The sequence below is a fragment of the Dendropsophus ebraccatus genome, chromosome 8 (assembly GCF_027789765.1).
Source record: "Dendropsophus ebraccatus isolate aDenEbr1 chromosome 8, aDenEbr1.pat, whole genome shotgun sequence".
Taxonomy (NCBI): domain Eukaryota; kingdom Metazoa; phylum Chordata; class Amphibia; order Anura; family Hylidae; genus Dendropsophus; species Dendropsophus ebraccatus.
Window position 1 is genome coordinate 121501993 of NC_091461.1, and position 22946 is coordinate 121524938.

At 46.6% G+C, this 22946-nt stretch overlaps 1 protein-coding gene across 6 annotated transcripts in view; it reads left to right on the forward strand.

The window, feature by feature from the left end:
• Positions 1 to 22946, forward strand: part of OSBPL9 (oxysterol binding protein like 9) — a 73094-nt gene that overhangs the window by 23905 nt on the left and 26243 nt on the right. For 2 of the 6 annotated variants that reach the window (XM_069981595.1, XM_069981596.1), the window contains exons 5-8: positions 14944 to 15039; positions 18075 to 18122; positions 19329 to 19358; positions 21364 to 21414. In XM_069981595.1, coding sequence (XP_069837696.1) covers positions 14944 to 15039; positions 18075 to 18122; positions 19329 to 19358; positions 21364 to 21414 — 225 coding nt within the window. Of the gene's footprint in view, positions 1 to 3053; positions 3137 to 14943; positions 15040 to 16701; positions 16809 to 17355; positions 17490 to 18074; positions 18123 to 19328; positions 19359 to 21363; positions 21415 to 22946 lie in introns of those variants that run through there. The other 4 variants (XM_069981598.1, XM_069981599.1, XM_069981600.1 and 1 more) reach the window with 4 other exon arrangements.

A 22946-nucleotide genomic window follows, 5' to 3' on the forward strand; every position in this document is an offset into this window, starting at 1 on the left:
CGCCTCCTCCACAGAACGGGACCTGCACGTGTGACAGTAAGAGAGCGGGACGCAGCTTAGCGCGGCACTAACGTGTAAGGGGCGGGAGAGGTCAGCCGCGGCTCTATGAAGAGGCTGGAGCCGCCGGTACCACATCTCTCCTGACTGCCGGCCCTGCACCTCACCGCGCAGTCCTGACACTTTACCACGCCTGCCTAGTCCCCCTCAGCTGCCCCATACCCCCTCAGTGTCCCCTCAGCTGCCCCATACCCCCTCAGTGTCCCCTCAGCTGCCCCATACCCCCTCAGTGTCCCCTCAGCTGCCCCATACCCCCTCAGTGTCCCCTCAGCTGCCCCATACCCCCTCAGTGTCCCCTCAGCTGCCCCATACCCCCTCAGCTGCCCCATACCCCCTCAGTGTCCCCTCAGCTGCCCCATACCCCCTCAGCTGCCCCATACCCCCTCAGCTGCCCCATACCCCTCAGTGACCCCCAGCCTGCCCCATACCCCTCAGTGACCCCCAGCCTGCCCCATACCCCTCAGTGACCCCCAGCCTGCCTCATACCCCTCAGTGACCCCCAGCCTGCCTCATACCCCTCAGTGACCCCCAGCCTGCCTCATACCCCTCAGTGACCCCAGCCTGCCCCATACCCCTCAGTGACCCCCAGCCTGCCTCATACCCCTCAGTGACCCCCAGCCTGCCTCATACCCCTCAGTGACCCCCAGCCTGCCTCATACCCCTCAGTGACCCCCAGCCTGCCCCATACCCACTCAGTGACCCCCAGTCCACCCCATACCCCCTCAGTAGTACTACTACACCCATCATCTATACCTGTACTACTACCACACTCCTCATCTTTACCTGTACTATTACACCCCTTATCCACTATACCCTCACTACTACTCCCTACCTAGATGAAGGCACAAAGAAGATCGCCTATACTATATGGGGGCACAGAGTACATAGGGCACATATTTGGGAAAACTACTTATATGGGGCACACAATGTGTTTGTCTACTACATGGGGGCACAGGAGGAGCACTGTTACACTGGGAAACAATATAGTTGTCTCAAACGTCAATAAAATCGTATCTGATGCTGCAGGGAGAAAAATGTCCTATTTATTTAGCAAAAACAAAAAAATCGAGATTTAAATCGAGAATCGTCCAAAATTTTTTAAAAATCGAGATTTTATTTTTTGGCCATATCGCCCAGCCCTACTGCCAAGTATAAGGTAGAGAGGCAGACGGTGTGTTGTGGTAGAGGGGTGGCGGTGAGGTGATCATTGTGTATATATAGATGTGTACCCGCTGCCTTTTTATGTTGCTTGTTGATGTGATGACGCTCACTCACATTACATTGGCTTGTGTAATCTCTTTACAATGATGCAATATTTTGCCAAAACTGCCTTAAAGGGTTCATAAAGGGGTATTCCTATCTTAATTGGCCAGCAGGATCAGAGCACTTGGCTCCCCAGTCCGCCCCATCCTCCTGTATATTCAGCGCTTTATGAGCCCCGGGGTGACATCACTGTACAGCGCAGCCTCTATATTCATGGAGAGGGATGGGGCGGATCAGTGCACGGAGAGTTAGCCCCGCCCCCAGGACACTGAACTGCTTAATTTGCATATTGAATACAGTGAAGATTTACTGAGGATGAAGGTAAAAAAGTGACCCTGCCCTATGGGACTATAACAGCAGGGGAGGGTCAGTGGTGAGATTGACGGCAAAACGTCAGGATTATTATATAATTATATATAGCAGTAAAAATGGGAAAAAGGGGGATGTCACTGTATGAGGTATATAGCTGGGGGGGATGTGACTGGAGGAGGTATATAGCAGAGGGGATGTCGCTGGAGGAGGTATATAGCTGGGGGGATGTGACTGGAGGAGGTATATAGCTGGGGGGGATGTGACTGGAGGAGGTATATAGCAGAGGGGATGTCGCTGGAGGAGGTATATAGCTGGGGGGGATGTGACTGGAGGAGGTATATAGCTGGGGGGGATGTCACTGTATGAGGTATATAGCTGGGGGGATGTCACTGGAGGAGGTATATATCTGCAGGGATGTGACTGGAGGAGGTATATAGCTGGGGGGATGTCACTGGAGAAGGTATATAGCTGGGGGGATGTCACTGGAGAAGGTATATAGCTCGGGGGGATGTGACTGGAAGAGGTATATAGCTGGGGGGGATGTCACTGGAGGAGATATATATCTGCAGGGATGTGACTGGAAGAGGTATATATCTGCAGGGATGTGACAGGAGGAGGTATATAGCTGGGGGATGTGACGGGAGGAGGTATATAGCAGAGGGGATGTCACTGTATGAGGTATATAGCTGGGGGATGTGACGGGAGGAGGTATATAGCTGGGAGCATGTGACTGGAAGAGGTATATAGCTGGGGGATGTGACGGGAGGAGGTATATAGCTGGGGGGATGTCACTGTATGAGGTATATAGCTCGGGGGGATGTCACTGGAGAAGGTATATAGCTGGGGGGGGATGTGACTGGAAGAGGTATATATCTGCAGGGATGTGACAGGAGGAGGTATATAGCTGGGGGATGTGACGGAAGGAGGTATATAGCTGGGGGGGATGTCACTGGAGAAGGTATATAGCTCGGGGGGATGTGACTGGTAGAGGTATATAGCTGGGGGGGAAGTGACTGGAGGAGGTATATATCTGCAGGGATGTGACAGGAGGGAGTATATAGCATTTTCCCATTGTTTTCGGGATGATTTATTGATATAGATAATGATTCAGGGACGGTGAGTAATTCTTATGGTTTTATCGTCTATAAGATGAGAGGGGGGGCAGCATCTTCTCCGGCCCCCGCAGGGTTAACACCTCTGTAATGTAATAGTATCTGATGCTCTGATTGTGGAGCGTGATGTGCCTCGGATCTGGCATGTTCCCCAGTGTATTGCTAAACAGTGCACAGTGTCATGTGACCCACAGACACCCAATGGGCATCCCTCTATTTGATATGTAAGCTGCAGCTGTCCAATAGGATGCCGGTGGGAGGCAGCAGCTGCAGCAGCTCTGGAGACGTGCAGAGGAAGTAGCTGGATGCCTCATCCTGTAAGTAAAAGCATGCATGTCGCTGCTGCTGCCGCCGAGGACTGCGGGGCTGCTGGGGACAGCTGCTGCAGCTGCGTAAGTAACCGCGGCCGCCATCGCCATAGAGAAGCACATAACCGGAGAACTGAGGGCAGGAGGATGGAGTCTGCCCGGGGGGCCCCTGCTCTGTGTGCTGGGGGCGTCCTACAAGGACAGGGGGTGTATGGGGGGTCCTCCGTGTCCCCCAGTAATATAAAAGCTATGTATGAGTCTAGAGGTGGAATAAAGACGTAGACACCGTCCGATGGGGACACCGATTTACCGGTAGTGAGAAGTTACGTTAGGCTTCAGGTTCCTGTTTTTTCTATGTACAGTGTGGATTATAATATAACGTGTTACTATGCGGCGCAACATTGTTATCATGTCCGTACAGGTTGTGATGTGTATCTATTTATGCAGGGCGTATAGTGACAGCTGGCTGTATATACAGGGTAAGGTATACACAGGAATAGTCCCTGGCGTGTACTAATCACGTGTTTTCGTGGTGGATGTCGTTCGTCTCATGTTCAATAAAGTTATACATTGCGAAAGAAGGTTGGGGGAGGCGCTTATGAAGGTCTATGGGTACGTGTAGGGGTAGAACTGCTCGGAGGCGCCCGCTGGTGTCTCACGATCATGTGACCAGAGTAACCGAGCCAATGGCTGCTCATACTCTGAGCTTACAAATAGCACAACATCTGCCCCGGCCTCAGTGCCCACCCTTAGGGCAAGTGATGGGGGAACCTGCGGCCCTCCAGCTGTATCAGAACTACAATTCCCATGATGCCCAGACAGCCAAAGCTGGAAATATCTCTGGTGGTGAAACCCTTTCACACAGGCCGATTATCGTGCCAAAAAATCCATTAATTGTTACAATTCAATAGATAATCCTCTGGTGTAAGCGCGGCAATGATCAAACCACAAACAAATATTTGTTTTTATGCCGTTAATCGCATCTTTGGAGCAAACTACAAAATCATTACCAATCGTTCTCAAGTCTTTCATTGTAAACACTCATCGTTTACAGTATATAGATACAAACTCAATTGCCATGCTATTTAAAATCGCCTAAATCACTATAAAAAGTCATTAATGCGATTGTGATTATGGTAAATATCACTGTAATTGTGCTCATATGTTTACTGTGAATGATAAGAATGTTTAACAATGATTTTAAACTCTAAAGATGTGATTAGCGACATTATGAGCAAATTTTCGTTCATTGTTTGATGTCTGCCACGTTTCCACCAGAATATCATTGCTTAAAGGGGTACTCCGCACCCTAAGGGCGTGTGCACACTGAGCAATAGACGAGGAATTGAAGAGGAATTTGCTCTTAATTTCTCCTTGAAATTCCACCCTGTAAAATATGTACAGAGCAATGTCTCATTGTGTTCAATGGGATTACCGCTCTGTTATTCAGACTGCAGAATTTCCAAGCAGAATTTTCTGCCACAGATCTGCTTTCTACCCAAAGGAGTGACATGTCAATTCATTGGATGGATTCAAGTCAATGGGACTTGAATTCTGCTTAAAGAAGCAGTTCACTTTTTTTTTTCGCCCCCCCCAGGTAGCCGCTGTCATGTATACTTACAGAAGATGATCGGTGTCCCGTTCCCGTCGGTCAGTTCCCGTCCCGCGGTGCCGTTCAAATTGGACGCGCTCACGTCCGCCGGCTGCTGCGAGTCCTTTTCTCTGACCAGTGATTATATGCCGGAAGTCACTCGCTTCCATGCATTCGCAATGGAAGCGCGTGACTTCCGGCGTTCAAATTACAAGGCCGAGAAGAGGAGTCACAGCGCCGGCGGAAGTGAGCGCGCCCGATTAGAACGGCACCGCGGGACGGGAACTGACCGACGGGAACGGGACACCGATCATCTTCTGTAAGTATACATGACAGCGGCTACCCGTGGGGGCCGAAAAAAAAAAAGTGAACTGCTTCTTTAAAATTCCGCTTGCATTCAGCTCAAATTCAGTTCCTATTCTGCCAGAATATCAGAGGATTTTCAAGCAGAAATCTTTCCTCTTCAAGTCCTCATCTATTGCTCAGTGTGCATGATCCCGATACAGCAGAGGACAGGGATGAGCTGTGGCCGTGGTGTCTACGTCCTGATTTGTAGTATACAGTGCTGGCGAGCCGGCGGTGGCCACTGTGTTGGTTCCAGATTTGCCGGCCTTGTTCTGCTTGTGTAATATTCCCGGCTGTGAGCTGTAGTCATGGGATTGTGAAATGGGAAGTGATCCGCTATTAATCAGCTCTTTACATTCAGGCTCAGTCATCTGTGTCTCCTCCATTCACGGGCAGTGACTGCGCTTCATATGTCAGTACGTCATAGTGTTAGGGTATGGGGGGTGGCACTACCATCACACGACACTGCTGTAGGGCATCACCTACCTCACTAGGAGATGTCACTATTGATTCCTGTTACATATTATTAATTGCACAATAATAAAGGATGATTACACACAGTGTATAGGAAGTCACAGGGGTTATAGTAAGAACCGCCCGCAATCACATAACCGCAAATAGCCGGCACAACACCTAATAAATGACCCTATAAATGACACAAAACAATTCATAAACTGAAATGATTGTCGGCTCTGAGGCCGAGCAATAAAAACACAACAGGTAAAGGTAAAGAGAGGAAATGTGGCGCTCACCACTTTCAGGTGCTAAAATTTCAGTCCTTTATTTCAAACACAGTTAAAAGGCCATAGGCATCAATCTCTGATCAGTCTCTGATGCCTGTGGTCTTTTAAAGGGGTATTCCACTCAGTCATAACTTTTGCTATGTTGCTGCCCATGGTGAGACTAACAATTCCTTCCATACTTGTTATTATCTATTCAGTCTCCTTCCCCCAGTTCTCAGCTGCTGCTTTCTAGGAAGACTCAAAAATCTGTGTGCGTTTTTTTTTCTGTCTCCCCTTCCTCCCCCCTCCCTTCTGAGACACCTGATGTAAACAAGTCCCTGGCATACTGTATCTGCAACATTGTAGCTTCTTTGTTATGCTGGGAGGATTAATCACAGTGAGTTCATCAGCAACTTACCCCTTCCAGCATTACAAAGAAGATATAATGTTGCAGATAAAGCCTGCCAGTGACTTGTTTACATCAGGTGTCTCAGAAGGGAGGGGAGAAGAGGGGGAGAGAGAAAAGCTCACACACAGATTTTTATGTCTTCACCAGAAAGCAGCAGCTTAGAACTGGGGGAAGGTTACTGAATAGATAATAACAAGTATGGAAGGAATTGTTAGTCTGACCATAATAAAACGCCAGTAAAAAGGTTTCTGAAAAGGACCCTGGGTTATTGGTGGAAAGTAAACTCGTCTGTAGTGACCAGTAACATCATAGGATGTATCAAAGGAGGCCGAGATGCTAAAGATGAGAACATAGATTTGCCTCTTTATAAATTTCTGGTCAGACCGCACATGGTATATACTGTATACAGCACCGGTATATAAGAAGGACATAGCTGAACTGCAGAGGGTGCAGAGGAGGCGACCAAGGTCAATAAGGGAATGGGAATAAGGGGCGATCTGATCCCAATGTACAAATATATGAATGGGCAATACAGAGATCTTTGTGCTCCTAGGCCTGTAACCAAGACAAGGGGGCATCCTCTACGTCTAGAGGAAAGAAGGTTTCACCATCAGCACAGACGCGGGTTCTTTACTGTAAGAGCAGTGAGACTATGGAACACTCTATATTTTTTACCGTATTAAACTTGGATCAGGATAAATAATACAACGTTTCCCAGCTTGTATGTAGATGAATGGTGTATTAAGGTGAGGGCAGCCTGCGGGGGTTGAGTAGTGTTGGTGCATTGTTGTGTCACGTTGTACTCATGCTCTGTCTGCTCAAACAATGTGCGTGTTTGTCTGCTTGAGTAAACCCGTCGAGGTGAGAGATGGTGAAGTTTATTTAGCAAAGCAGGATGTGGAAACTGGACAATACTACGTGGGTATAGCCGCATTGTTTTTGAGCGGAGTCTTTAAGGGTGCCTTTACACAGAGAGATTTATCTGACAGATTTTTGAAGCCAAAGCCAGGAGCAGACTATAAGCAGGGAACAGGTCACAAAGGAAAGACTGAGATTTCTGCTCTTTTGAAAACCATTACTGGCTTTGGCTTCAAAATCTGTCAGATAAATCTGTGTAAAGGCACCCTTAGGGGTTATCTGAGGATGCAAGAGTGTATAAATGGTCGCTGTCATCTCAGACGTCTCCTTCTATTTGAACCGATGGGATTTCTAACGTTTGTAAATCACTTTACTATGTAAAAATGACTCCTTACCCCCCAAAAATGGCTCTAAAGCCTTGGTCCCTACGTGTCTCCATTGTCTGCAATCTGCTGTCCACTGCCTATTGTCAGGGGAAAGATGTCTCTAGTAACAGCTGGAGCAGGACAAATGACAGGAAGTGGGCGGGGTATAGTAAGTGCTTTGTGCAGGAGAATGCTTGTGAGCCCCTGGGCTGTGTATCTGCAAACTGAGCCAGTCTGCCTGCTGAATGTGACCCACGTGGTTTCTCAAGGCTTCCCCATAGTATGGCTGTATAATCTATACCAGCCAGACCACTGCTTTTCGAGCAGAGCGGTGGTTGGTAACCTAGACAACGAGCTGTGAGAAATGGGAGGGAAAGAGCAGCCTATCAGAAAAAGGAGGCAAGTTTGCTAAAGATTTTAGGTGCAAAAATATGTAACTTGGCAAGTGGTGTATTCTCTCCAGTCTTCCAGTACTTATCAGCTGATGTATGTCCTGCAGGAAGTGATGTATTCTCTCCAGTCTGACACAGTGCTCTCTGCTGCCACCTCTGTCCATGTCAGGAACTGACCAGAGCAGGAGAGGTTTTCTATGGGGATTTGCTGCTGCTCTGGACAGTTCCTGACATGGACAGAGGTGGCAGCAGAGAGCATTGTCAGACTGGAGAGAATACACTACTTCCTGTAGGACATATAGCAGCTGATAAGTACTGGAAGAATGGAGATTTTTTTAGTAGAAGTAAATCGCAAATCTCTGGCACCAGTTGATTTGAAAGATTTTTTTTTAAATAACTCTTTAAGCCCAAAGACAGGTATACAGTAGCTCAGTACACCCTTGTTTACTGCACTATTCCATATGAGGGCATCCTGCAGAAGTATACAGCATGGTATACATGTTATTGTAAGGTGGCATCCTTTTTTTATACATCAGGGATTAGGAACCTGCTGCCCTCCATCTGTTGCAAAAACTACATTATCCATCACACCCGGACAGCCAAAGCCTTAGTTCTCCAGGCATGATGGGAATTGTAGTTTTGCAGCAGCAGCCCTGGTCTGGACCCTAATACACTTTGTACAGCCACCCGCAGCAGATCCCCATCATTATAGATGTAGCGAGGTTGGCGCCGGACCAGGACGCCAGTTTGAATCAATTGGATGTTTTGTTTTTTTTTTTGTTTTTTTTTTTTCAGAGAAGTTTTGAGCGGAAACCAGGAACGTTGTGTTCTTCAGCCTCCTGCTCCCGACCACCAGGAGGAATGATCAGTCAGGCGTGGATACCGGGAATTTCCATTAGAAGCCATTATGTCCCATCTGGCCGGGATTTCACTTAATGGCGTTTTCTGATGAAACCATTAGGATAGAATTGTATCTGTGGAACAACAAACCTGAGGACCCCCCCTTAGTGTATGCTGACGGGACCAAAGAAAAGTCACACACATCCTCTGTATCTGCCTGGGAGGGGTTTGTGCTGGGTGTGGACTTCCAGGAAGGGTTATTTAAAGGGATTTCCATATCCAGAGTTCTCAGCACCTTCTAAAGCTTATATTCTGGACATTTCATATCTTTCCAGATGGGGGAGGGTCCTAGGCATCTAGGTTGGCCCTTTCTGATGACATCACAGAGGTGCGGAGCGCCAGTGATGATGTGCGGGGGGGATATGGGGCACAGCGGACATACGGCACTGTCCACCAACAATGACATGCATTTTTGAGGGGAGAGACCCCCAAGAAATCCCCTTATATAGTAAGATATGAAATGTCCAGAATATAAGCTCAAGAAAGGAGCTGGGAACTCTTTACATGGAAAGGGGGGACAATATCACTTTAAAAGCAATCTTTCAGGTACAATTAAAGGGATTATCCAGGATTAGTCAAAGCACAGCTACTTTCCTGCAAAAACAGCGTCGCCCCTGCCCTCAGGCTGTGTGTATTATTGCAGTGCAGCTCCATTCACTTCAATGGAACTGAACTGTAATACCACAGCACAACTGGGGACAGGAGAGGTGCTGTTTGTAGAAGAAAGCGGCCATGTTTTTCTAAGCCTGGACAGGTGTGGTCTGGTCTGTGCACTGCTGTTCCAGTCTACGGGACCCCTGAAGGTGAGTGAGTACAGTGAGTGGGGGAGCAGAGCAAGATTTTGGGTTTACTTATTATACAGAAAAACCCATATGGTGCTTTATGGTGTGAAGTGGAGGGAGCCGGCCCTGTCTGTATACTGCAGACTGTGGCGTGTAAGCAGCTGCTGCTATTAACCTGATCCATAATACATGAGGCCTGTGCCCCGTATCACACTACGTCAGTGACTCCATTCCTGAGGACAAGCTGCTCTCTTTATGGCACGATGCACAGTACCCCCAGCCGTCCATCCATACAGAGGTTTATTGCTGCAAAGCGGCTTGGCCTGTGGACGTGCACTGCGATATGTGGGACAGCTGGGAGATCTCCACAGGCTCCATGGATTTGTGGAAATATAACGTAAGAAAGATTAGCAGATAAGACCCTTCTATTCATCACCGGCGCAGTATGAAAGCTATGTCAGTGACTGCTCCGCCGGGAATGGGGAGACGGGGAAAGACGTCATCTTCATTTCTGTACAGTAGAAATAGAGCAGCGATTCCTGATAGGATTGCATTATTTGTCTGTCTCATTATCACTGGGGGCCTCACACTTGCCAATCAGCTGTTTGAAGGGGTCAATTGCAGAGCCCTATTTCAAACCAGGTATAGTGCCATACTTTCTGTAGTGGTTGTGTCTGGAATTGCAACATCTCTCATTCACTTTTAGGGTACAAACACACACGGCATATACGCTGCGTATTTACTGCTGTGATACGCAGCAGATTAGATCTAAATAACTGAACACAGTATCAAATCTGCTGCGTATCTGCTGTGTGTGTTTGTACCCTAAAAGGGATCTATCCGCAGGTTAGATGAATGTAACCTGCTGACATGCACGATGACGGCTGATCGTTGCCTTATATTCCACGGGACGATTATTGGCCGATAATCGTTCCGTGGAATAGGGCCTTAAGACACATACCCTCCTCGGCATCTCCTGTGCAATAGGTACATATCAGCAGATTAGATTCATCTAACCTGCTGATAGTTCCCCCTTAGGGTGGTATTACACGGGCCGAGCAGGGCCCGATAATACCTGTAAACGAGCAGCGATCTGCTAGATCGTTGCTCGTTTACTGGACCTATTACACGGCCCGATAATCGTTTGACAAGAGCTGCAAGGACATTGTTACCGATGTCCTTGCAGCCCTTGCTAAACAGGCATACATTACCCATCCACGTTCCAGGGCTGCTCCTGCGTCCGCTTCTCCCGGGGGTCCCGCGCGCTCTCTAGCGTCACAGCAGCCTGTCAGCTGGTAGGCCGCTCAGCCAATCACAGGCCGGGACCGCCACGGCCTGTGATTGGCTGAGCGGCCTATCAGCTGACAGGCCTCTGTGACGCTAGAGCGCGCGCGGGACGCAGGGAGAAGCGGACGGCAGGAGCAGCCCTGGAACGTGGATGGGTAATGTATATCGTTAGTCGCCGGCCACGCACCGCTATTACACGCTGCGGTGCGCGGTCGGCGCCCGACAAAAATAGGTTCGAAGGGCCCTATTCCACCGGACGATTATCATTCAGATTATCGTTAAATCGTTCGAATCCAAACGATAATCGTTCGGTTGAAATGCAGTTAACGATTAACGACCGAACGAGAAATCGTTGGTCGCTTTATAAAGACCTGGACCTATTTTTATCGTTGCTCGTTCGCAAATCGTTCGCATTGAATAAGACATTGTTTGGTCGTTCGCAATAGATACGAACGCAATAGCGAATAAATAGCGAAGAAAAACGATCGCAATTACGATCATAAGTAACGATTATCGTTCCATGGAAATGAGTGAACGTTTTCAGGTCTTTCGCAATAGCGGTCGTTTGAGATTGTTAATCGTTAACGATTATGCAAACTATAATCGTCTGGTGGAATAGGGCCCTAACCTATATCAACGATCAGCCGATGATCGTTGCATTTATTACACGGAGCGATAATCGGCCGAATCGGGCCAATTCGGCCGATTATCGTTCCGTGTAATACCACCCTTAGAGTGCGTACATACTACGGAATCCACGCGGCTCCCCCACCCCCAATGACTAATTGCCGGCCCTGTGTGGCAGAATAAAACTACTTTTTCTGCTTACTTAAAGCTAATGCTTAGAGCTGCTGGTGTGCTCCCCGAGCTGTACAGTCGCTGTATACTGTAGACAACCATATCAGCACAGTTGTCCTGATTGGTTCCCTTTAGGGTGCGTACACACGTACAGGATCTGCAACAGATTTGAAGCTACAGACTTGCTTTGAATGTGCAACTTTAAATCATCTGCAGATCCTGTACGTATGAACGCACCATAAATATGTATTTTACTAGAGTGGAATTCCTCTTTAAGCCTAATGTTATGAGAGAGAAGCTGCGGGGAGAGACCAGGAGGCAGCTCTGTCTGTGCCTGCATTATTTACAGGGGAAGGCAGCAAGGACTTTGTATCGGGGACCACAGAACACTGGGACAGCCCGTCTGCTATCACATAAAGGCCCCATTATTTCGGCAGGCAGAATAGAGTCTTCAGGTGGTTCAGTACAATCCATTGTATTGTGTTTCCCGTGACGTCGCCCTTTCTCGTCCAGGAGGGAACATTCTGGGCTCCTCTGCGGTTTTATTATAAAGCTTTTAGGAGGTAAGCTATTATTTCCTGGCACGGACATCACACAGATAGCGAGTCCCTACATCCGGGACCTTACAGATCCTTTATTCATCCTGATCTCCACCTCTTCTGAGCTCATGTTCTATTCAGCTAATAGAGGGAGAGTTTAGATGGTGAATGCACCGAGTACAGCCCGGACTCCCAGCCCTGACGGCCAGGTTTGTGATGAACTAAGTTCAGGCTTTGTGCAGCCCAGTTACAGAGACGGGACCGCTCAGGGCTGCAGACATTACAGTGATTTCTTCCCGATACTTTGGTTTTTTTACATTGCATTAAGTCGAGAAAAACTGCTGTGAAATAACCCGAGAAGTGCAAAGTGGGGTGGATGCGTCCTATCCGCAACTCACAAGTATATAATGGCTTTGTACTGTATCCTGTAGTAGCACAGTGGTGGTACCTTGCTGCCCAGCAGTAAAAGTAAGTTTGCAATGGGTCACAGGGGCTTATATGTCTCCTAGAGGGGCCCACCATAGGGCATAGGAAAGTTAACACCTCATTAAATGCTTGCTGGGAAGATGTATGCAAAGTAGCTCTCTAGCGCCACCTGTTGAAGGTTATTTCCTTGTTATTAATGGTAGATCACCTGATCTGCGATGGCAAGGACCCTGGCTGTCTGCAGATGGATGTGGGGGAGACTCTGGTGTGGCTGTTTCCTTGGTCATGTTTCACAACTCCTTAAAGGGAACCTGTCACCTCACCTGACCTGTGTGTGTTAGTAAATCTTTGTAATCCCCATGAAATAACAATTCTGGATCACCTATTCTTATAGCTGTGTGATGTGCCAATCTTCTGTTATTCTAACTAGAAATGTATGACTCAGTAACCAACTAGGTGTTAGGGTGCGTTTACACAGAGATTTATCTGACAGATTTTGGAAGCCAAAGCCAGAAATGGATTTGAAAAGAGGATAGATCCCAGTCTTTCCTTTATTACCTGATCTCCGTTTATAGTCTGTTCCTGGCTTTGGCTTCTATGATCTGTCAGATAAATCTGTCTGTGTAAACGCACAATTACCAATAGTGGGCGTTTATGACATTATCCAATCAGAGCTGACAGTGCCAGACTGTAGGGACATCCCCCACCCCCTACTACCTGTACTTTACTTACACAGACCGGTCAGGGGAGGTGACAGGTCTATTTAAGGGTTTTCTAGAATTAACTTACAGGAAAAACGTAAAAAGTCTCTAGTACTTATCAACTGCTGTATGTCCTGCAGGAAGTGGTGTATTCTGTTCAATCTGACACAGTGCTCTCTGCTGCCACCTCTGTCCATGTCAGGAACTGTCCAGAGCAGCAGCAAATCCCCATACAAAACCTCTCCTGCTCTGGACAGTTTCTGACATGGACAGAGGTGGCAGCAGAGAGCACTGTGTCAGACTGGAGAGAATACACCACTTCCTGCAGGACATACAGCAGCTGATAAGTATCTGATCTTTATAACTTTCTGACACCAGTTGATTTCTCCGGAGTGCCCCTTTAGGACCCAATCACAACACTTAACAAGCCTTACATTTGGTTAAATTCAGCATTTTTGCCTGGTGAGTGTAATATTCCTGGATACGACAATAAGACAACCCACTAGCCTGTATGTTCCTATAGCAGATGGCTCTCCTTACATACATCAGCTGATTGGTTCTTGTTGTGAAGATCAGTGATAACCTGGTACTTGACCTCAGAATAACCCTCCCAGCATTACAAAGAAGCTACAAAGCTGCAGATACAGTCTGCCAGGGACTTGTTTACATCAGCTGTCTCAGAAGGAAGGGGAAGATGGAGAGAAAAGCTCACACACAGATTTTTGTCTCTTCAGCAGAAAGCAGCAGCTCAGAACTGGAGGAAGGAGACTGAATAGATAATAACAAGTATTGAAGCAATTATTAGTCTCACCATGGGCAGCAACATATCAAACGTTATATTTGAGTGGAATACCCCTTTAATATGAGAGGGTGGAGATGGAAGTATAGGCTTGTTATTTAGCTTATTTGATGCTTGTATCACGGTCCCCCTGCTCTCTATATACAGACTGGTTACACATCATGTGGAGTGATAATGGATGGTGGTGCCATGTCTGCTCTGATGTCAGTACACATCCAGCGGCAGCAGCTCTGGGTGTTGTCTCTGTGGTAATAACTCCGCTCGCTCTGTAACAGGAGGATATAGGGCTTTTTCCTTCCAAGAACTGGCAGAGCAGCCGCCTGGATGGCCCCCTCCCTGTGTGAGATACGTGGCATGTAGAGCTGCCCTTTTAGAGATGACACAGATGAGGCGGCTGTGCGGCCCCCGCGGACATCGGGAAGCTGTGATTCTTAGAAGGTTGGTGCAGGAAAGCCAGGCTGTCAGTGCTGTGGAAATGCCAGCATCTCTGGGACCATGTGGACGTTGCATATATTTATAGATCGGTTTAGTGCAGCGTTTCACGTCCTCTCCAGACTTTAGGTGACTCTTATTTTCCAATGCATTAAACCCCCTTATTTTGTTTGCTGCTAGGAAAGGGTTGTGCCCGGTGTCTGCTCACTGAGCGTGTGGTTACACCCAGTCTGTACACTCCCGGCTCCTCACTCCAGCCGTATAGGTGATTTCCTCTCCCTGGCATTGATCTATTTACGGTATCCTGTGTCCGTACACGGCCGGCGTTAGATGACTTGTGTCTCGCTGTTTGCTCAGGGTATTGTGGTTCACAGACAGTTTAGCATCTCGTATCGGTTTCCTGCTCAGTATAGCGGCCCGGCTGTAATCCTCCTGTGCCGGCCCGGGCTCGCAGGCTTCTTATTAACCCTTTGTAGAAGCTCTGATGTTCAGGTCCCCCATGTAACCCTATGGTTGTGTTTTTTTTTTTGTTTTTTTTTTTTCAGGGTGTGGATTCTGGATTCGTTCCCAGCGTTCAGGACTTTGATAAGAAGCTCGCCGAGTCAGACGCCTATCTACAGATCCTGATAGATCAGATAAAGGTGAGATGTTACACCGTGGCTTCATCCTGGTATCTCTGCCGTATCTCTGCACTATGATGCTGCATTGTATCCTATGTGGGGTAGAGGGATATCTGTGTGTGTGTGTGTGTGTATATATATATATTATATTATTAAAATGGTCACACCTTAGGAGTCTGGATAAAATGGCCAAATGTGCCACAACTTATGTCGTCTGTTTGACTAGGACTTGTCAGAAGTTGTGGTTGGTGGGGTCTGGATGCTGAGATTTCCACTAATCACCTAAACTAAGGCAGCAGTGAATATTATCTGAGAGCCAATCTGCCCAGCCATCTCCTGTTTACATGGCTTAAACGGGTATGCGAGCAATTAAAGAAAAAATAATAATAATAATCCCCCCCAAATAAACTGGTTTTAGAAAGTTATATAGATTTGTAATTTACTTCCTGTCTTGCAGTACTTATCAGCCGCTGGATGTCCTGCAGGAAGTGGTGTATTCTCTCCAGTCTGACACAGTGCTCTCTGCTGCCACCTCCGTCCATGTCAGGAACTGTCCAGAGCAGCAGCAAATCCCCATAGAAAACCTGCTCTGCTGCTGCTCTGGACAGTTCGTGACATGGACAGAGGTGGCAGCAGAGAGCACTGTGTCAGACTGGAGAGAATAGACCACTTCCCACAGGACATACAGCAGCTCATAAGTACTGGAAGACTAGAAGTTTTTAAATAGAAGCAAATTACAAATCTGCATAACATTCTGACACCAGGTGATTTATAAATACAAATATTTTATGGCTGGAGCTCCCCTTTTATTAGACCTCTTTGTAATGAACAATCGCTATATAGATTATATTGGGCAGATTATTGTTTGACAGGGCTGAATTGAGCGATCAAGTGACGAGCAAGATACGGCTCCTTTGCACCTGATGGCTAGGCCTGTTACACGGGGGAGCTGGCTGGTTTCACAGATGAGTCTACCATGTAATAGGCCTGCACACTGTCAGCATGTGGGCCTTTATCTTGTAGAGAGCTGCATGGTCTCGCTGCTCCGTCTGTGACAATAGTGAGACATTCTCATCTTCTTGATCAGGGGTGTGGAACCTCCGGCCTTCCATCTGTTGCAGAACTACAACTCCCATTATGCATAGACAGTTTTTCAACAGCTGGAGTGCCGAAGGTTCCCCGTCCCTGTTCTAGATGTAGTCAATACCCCTTTATCATGTATGGCCTGGGTATAGATGTATCGGCTGCCATGATGATGCCGCTCTTTCTGTGCTGTGCAGGTGAATGTACATACAGTACGGGGGTCTCCTGCCCATCTGTGGTCTTTCTGTTCCTGTGTTATACTCGACCCTTATAATAACCGGTCAGTTTTGTAATGTGGATATGTTCAGGGTTCACAAGGGGTTAGCACTGTACAATATAACCTCAATACCTTTAGTTTCCTATTATAACATAACCCTCATGTCTCCCTGATCTCTGTGGCTTTGGCATCGGGTTATCTCTGTGTTGTTTTTCGTGTTTATAGCATTGTGTAGCGGGTGACACATCGAGGCTCATAAATGACTGGTGTGTTATAGACCTTGAATCTGTAACGCGTTCCGGCCTCTCCCTGTTTTTGTCACAGGGTCAGATTCCAGGTGTATTTGGAGAAGCTGAATGTTTACCTGCAAGCGGTAATGTTCAGAGAAAAGCGCTGATTGTAGGGAGCAGAATTATAGGGAGCAGACAGATGCAGCCGGAGACCAGCCAACTGGGGGGACAGTACTGGATTGTTACCCCGTCAGTAGTAGGTGAGCGGGAGAGGGGGGGATCCCATGTGGACGCCTGGGCCTAGCAGGGGGTCTGGATGGCGAGACCACCTCTGATTGCTACAACAAAGGAAACGTCCCTCAACAGGCCAAGCCAGCACTTTGGGGGAACTGTCAGCAAATTGGATCCACCCCCCCCCCCACACACACACACACACAGGTCAAAACTTCTGACTTATCACAAGTTTGTTAACAAGACAGTTTTAGTTTTAGTTTTGTATTTTTTGCTATATTCCATAACCTGTAACTTATAAGACTCTAAGTGAAGCGTTACTGATTCTTCAGACATCATCATTTTTGGGAACTTATTATATAACTGGTAACATTTACAGCTTTTATTCTTCTTCTAGTGTTAGGATGCAGAAGGAAACCGTTCTGCTATTCCTTTGTTTTTGTGTTAGTTGGGTGTAATGCATTGGGGCTTTGGTCTTCCTCTTCCTTTGTAATTTCTGCATTTAGAATCCATGCCATGGCTTTGCTGGGCTCAGGTTTCTTCTCCACTGCAGCCTTTCTTCCATTGGTGTCTACACATTGTGCAGGAAGGGGTTAAGGACGTGGCGCTCGCCCTGCATAGTCTAATCCCAGCATTACACAAATAGCAGCAGCTTCGCTCTTTTCCTGTGTAGTTCTGGATGACTTAGAACAACCATAACCTATATTCAGGTAACATATAATGGGTAGATGTGATGGTGGCAATGCTGTGACCTGGGGTTCCCTCCCCCCAGGTCTGTCTTGTATCCATGTATATAGAGTCCTGTATACAGACTACTCTGCATGTAAATCTATAGCGGATATATGTGAATCTATATAGCGGCCCCTACTACACACTGCAACGTCTTCAGACTATGAATACTGTATATGACTATACCTGTAGTGATATCTGAGCCTCGTCTATAAGCAGGTATCAGCCGCTGTATGTATAGAGGCCGTTCCCTGCTGTAAGTTATTAGATGTATAGAGCCGGTAATGGAGCGGCAGGAAGGTATATAGCGGCGTATGACTCCTGAATGTCAATGATGGTTCTCCTGTTGCTCGGCTATATAACCATTTATCATCCCGCAGTCTGTGTATTCATAGGGAGATGCCGTCTCTTTCCCCGTATGTTCTAGACAACAACGCGGCGAAAATAGAAACTTCAGCATTAACCCTGTGAGGGAACGGCTCCGGCTTCCTGACTGTGTGTTTTATTGCCTCATATCTCTCTCTGTACATTGTCTCCTCACTTACACACATGTGGTTTATCTGCAGGTATTTGATGACAAAATCCAAAACTGCAAAGATGATGAACAGAGGAAGGTGAGTGGCGGCATTATTATCATCATCATCATCATTATCAATAGTATTATTATTATTAGCATCATTATTATTAGCATCATTATTATTATTAGCATTATTATTATTATCCTCTATACATTTTTATTGTATATGAATGAATATAAAGGGTTCTTCCCTAAGAATAAAGGTGGCCATTAGCCGAATCTTCATTTGGCTGACAGCTATTACCTTATACACATGTATGCTTGGAGAGAGGGGTTAAGTTGCTGCCAGATGCCTTTTGGCTGCAGCTTCTTTCTTCAAGAGTAAAAGGGTTGGTTGGTTAGTTGAAATCCACAATGCTGTCCCTTCCCACCCCTGACATCTTGTTTTGGGGGAGAGTCGGGAGTTCCTTTCATAAATAAGTCAGTCGTTGAGTACGTCTGACTGTTTTGGGTGCGGCAAAAATCCATGCCAGCTCCATGTTTACTACAATTTACTCCATTTTGCAAATTACCTAAGTATCCCCTTCTAGATACACTGCTTAGTAACTTAAATGACTTATCCATAAACCTACTTTCTTGAAAACAAAAAGACAGTGCCACCCTTGCCCACAGGTTGTGTGTGTTATTACAGTTCTGCTCTATTTAAAGCTGCAAATCCCTACAACCAAATTGAAAAGGGGGGGTGCTGTTTCTGGAAGTAAGCAGCCATGTATTTCTTAGTCTTGGATAGCCCCTTTAATATGCTATGTGTTCAGCCTCAGCATATACATTGTGCTACGCTGCGGTTTTGTGTATTAGTTCCTCTTCTCACTGGTGGGGATGACCTGTCACTTTAAAACCTGTTTTTTTTCCTGTGCGGCTTCTCCCGGTGGGGCAGTAACCTCACTGGAGTCTTTCTATTACTGCAGTGTTATGTATATGGCGGTGAGGAGGAGGCGCGCTCATCCCAGGGGAATGTACGGGTAAATGATCTGCAGCTGTTCTTCGCATGCAGGATGCTCCCGGGGGACTAGTTATATATCAATTAGCCCCGATCCTTGCATCAGGAGACGTGGACAGCTTCACACCGCCATCACTCATATAGATGCAATGACACGTGTTTTATTCCGTAACTCTACGTATTATTCAGCTATGCGGAGACTTAGCCGCTCGTGTGTCCATGATAAATCGCCTCCTCCTAGACCTCAGAGATCGTCCTCTTGTTTGTTTGTCAGTAATCTCACTGTATACATTTCCTCCACAGAAAATTGAAAATCTCAAGGATACCACATGTGTAAGTGTTTCTTGTCGTCCTCTTCACATTAACCCTTTACTGGTTCTTGTAGGATTTTAAGAGCATTAAAGCCGCAAAGAATTATTCAAGGGTTCTCAGGTTATAGATGCACAGGTTTTACAGTACATACTACTGTTTGGATATCTTAAAGGGATCCTGCCACCTCTTCTGACCTGTCAGTGTTAGTAAATCCTTGTACTCGCCATGAAATAACAATTCTGGATCACCTATTCTTATAGCTATGTGATGTGCCGATCCTCTGTTATTCTTACTAGAAATCTATGACTCAGTAACCAACTGGGTGTTACCAATTGTGGGCGTGTCCCTGCACTGTCTGATACTGTCAGCTCTGATTGGATAGTGTAAGATGGTGCAGGGACACGCCCACAATTGGTAACACCCAGTTGGTTACTGAGTCATACATTTCTATTAAGAATAACAGAGGTTTGGCACATCACACAGCTATAAGAATAGGTGATCCAGAATTGTTGTTTTATGGTGAGTACAAGGATTTACTAACGCTGACAGGTCAGGAGTGGTGGCAGGTTCCCTTTAAGCAATGCCCAAAGGTGCCCATACACATTAGATAGCACACTAGGGTTCAGAATGCTCAAATTTAAAATTGATCTTGTCCTTAGATGCTGCACATTGGATATATACCCATAAAAAACTTGTCTGTGTCATCTTTCTTGTCTACAATCATTTTATTTCATTGTTGGACAGTGTCACCTAGGCGGGGCTTGATGGCGGGGTGCCCAAGAGAGAGATGGCTCAGCTGCCAGGAAGCCCCGCCTAAGTGACGCTGACAACCAATGAAAAGAACCGATTTCAAAGCAGAAGTTTTATATATATCTTGTGTACTTAATTCGGAGCAGATTTAATCAGGCTAAATAAGTAGCTGAAATCTGCAGCGGATGAAGTACAAGGTCCTATATTGTTATCCGGCTCTCCTATACACTGGCACACTGGGCTGAGCACGTCTGTGTCTGGCAGTGGCTTATTGCCCCCTTTCCCATTATAAACATGTCTGTGGTAACAAAGGATTTGCCGCCAGGGACGCCCCCATTCCAGCCTTATGGGGCACTTTCCTGTTATGTGTATGGGCTGTATCATTGTCCAATGAAAAATCCATGAAACACATTCTCTTTCCTACACTTAGGGCCCTTTTACACAGAAAGATTATTTGACAGATTATCTGCCAAAGATTTGAAGGCAAAACCAGAAACAGACTATAAACAGTGATCAGGTCATAAAGGAAAGGAAAGCCTGAGATTTCTCCTCTTGTCAAATCCAGTCCTGGCTTTAGCTTCAAATCTTTGGCAGATAATCTGTCAGATAATCTTTCTGTGTAAAAGGGCCCTTAGTTGTGTTCTTTACTGCCCAGGTGTGCACTATTGGTCAGGAGGGAGTCAGGCTGATCAGCTGATTTCCTCCATGGATCCATAGTTTTGCTTGTTATGCCGCTGTGCTCAGGGTTTGTCCCGGCCATTTTGATAAGATTGTAGTTAGTGCTTGTAACGTGGAGAGGAAAATAATTGTCGTCCGTCCCGTCAATAAGTCCCGTCCAGAAGTGACTCATTGAGTCTTAAGCCCCTATTACACCGGGCGACTAAGCTCAAGACAAGCTTGTTTGCTCCTCTTTCCCCACTCGCTGCTGAACGCGTGTAATAGCAGCATCCACAGCGAGCGGGGACAACACATTCTGCCTCTTATATGTGAGGATGTGTGAGGGTAGCTGAAGTGTATGAAGTATACCGCCCCTCTGATGTTATTGTCACCTTGTTTCCACCCATACCGCCCCTCTGATGTCATTGTGTTTCCCCTATACTGCCCCTCTGATGTCATTGTCCCTGTGTTTCCCCTATACCGCCCCTTTGATGTCATTGTGTTTCCCCCTATACCGCCCCTCTGATGTCATTGTGTTTCCCCCTATACCGCCCCTCTGATGTCATTGTGTTTCCCCCTATACCGCCCCTCTAATGTCATTGTCCCTTTGTTTTTCTAGAGTATGGTAGAATCCATTAAACACTGCATTGTGTTGCTGCAGATTGCTAAGGTAAGTTGTCCGGTGTCTTTTTTTTTTTCCTGTCATGTGTATTTTCACAGCGTTGTCACTTTTTGTAGTTTTTGTTAGAATGTGATCGCGCTGTAATAGTCATACATCTCTGCTTACCAGCCTATAACTCTTACACCGTGTCATCTCTTCGCCCATTACTATATATTAGTAGCGGTCAATGTTCTGAATCTCTGATACAGAGATCAAACCACCTGTATGGGGAGGGGGGGGGATCGTGACCACTGTGTCACACATTATCATCATCATCATTATTATTATTATTGCATCTTTTTGTGAAAGCCTGCTCCACCCACTTTACAATAAGCCCCACAAGAACAGTCATTTAGCCCCTTAGATGCTGTGGTCAATGTTGTCTGCAGCATGTAGGCGGGTAACAGCAGTGTTCCCGATACCTTTTGTGTGAAGCCCCTCATGGCTGCTATGAATTCTGTTCCTATTAAATTAGATTGTAGTGTATAAGCGATAGCCATTGTGTCAGTGTGGAAATAAGCCACACCCCTTATTAATTCTTAGTAATCTAATATCAATGGCTTATACATAGGTTAGGCAATTTATTGTATATAAAGCCCTTGGATGACATCAGGAATACTAAAGAAATCTGATCTCAGAAGTATTACTGAAAGGGAAGAAGATATAATTTACACTTCCCCTTTAAGGTCCTTGTTAGAGGCTGGATCTCCACTTTAAGCATCACATGTCTGGGCCGGATCACTGCCTTTCACCTTCTTATTATTTATCTTCCTGTTGGTTCCACAATGTGTATAATTGTCTTTGTGCTGAGGGGGGTAAGGTCTGCGCCACCTGATCCCTGTGTGCTGATCAGCGGGGGGATCTGATCCTTATAATCTATGAGCTGTCTCCATGTCTGTCCGCACCAGATCACCCTGCATGTATGTGTGTTATATCCCGCACCAGATCACCCTGCATGTATGTGTGTTATATCCCGCACCAGATCACCCTGCATGTATGTGTGTTATATCCTGCACCAGATCACCCTGCATGTATGTGTGTTATATCCCGCACCAGATCACCCTGCATGTATGTGTGTTATATCCCACACCAGATCACCCTGCATGTATGTGTGTTATATCCCGCACCAGATCACCCTGCATGTATGTGTGTTATATCCCGCACCAGATCACCCTGCATGTATGTGTGTTATATCCCGCACCAGATCACCCTGCATGTATGTGTGTTATATCCCGCACCAGATCACCCTGCATGTATGTGTGTTATATCGCGCACCAGATCACCCTGCATGTATGTGTGTTATATCGCGCACCAGATCACCCTGCATGTATGTGTGTTATATCCCGCACCAGATCACCCTGCATGTATGTGTGTTATATCCCGCACCAGATCACCCTGCATGTATGTGTGTTATATCCCGCACCTCCTGGTCACTGTTCCCCCAATGTCCTGCTGTGTAGGGAATATGTGGGTTATTGGGACCTGTCACACACATTAATAACGGAAGGTTTTATCATATGTTTTGCTTGTGTTCTCGTCTT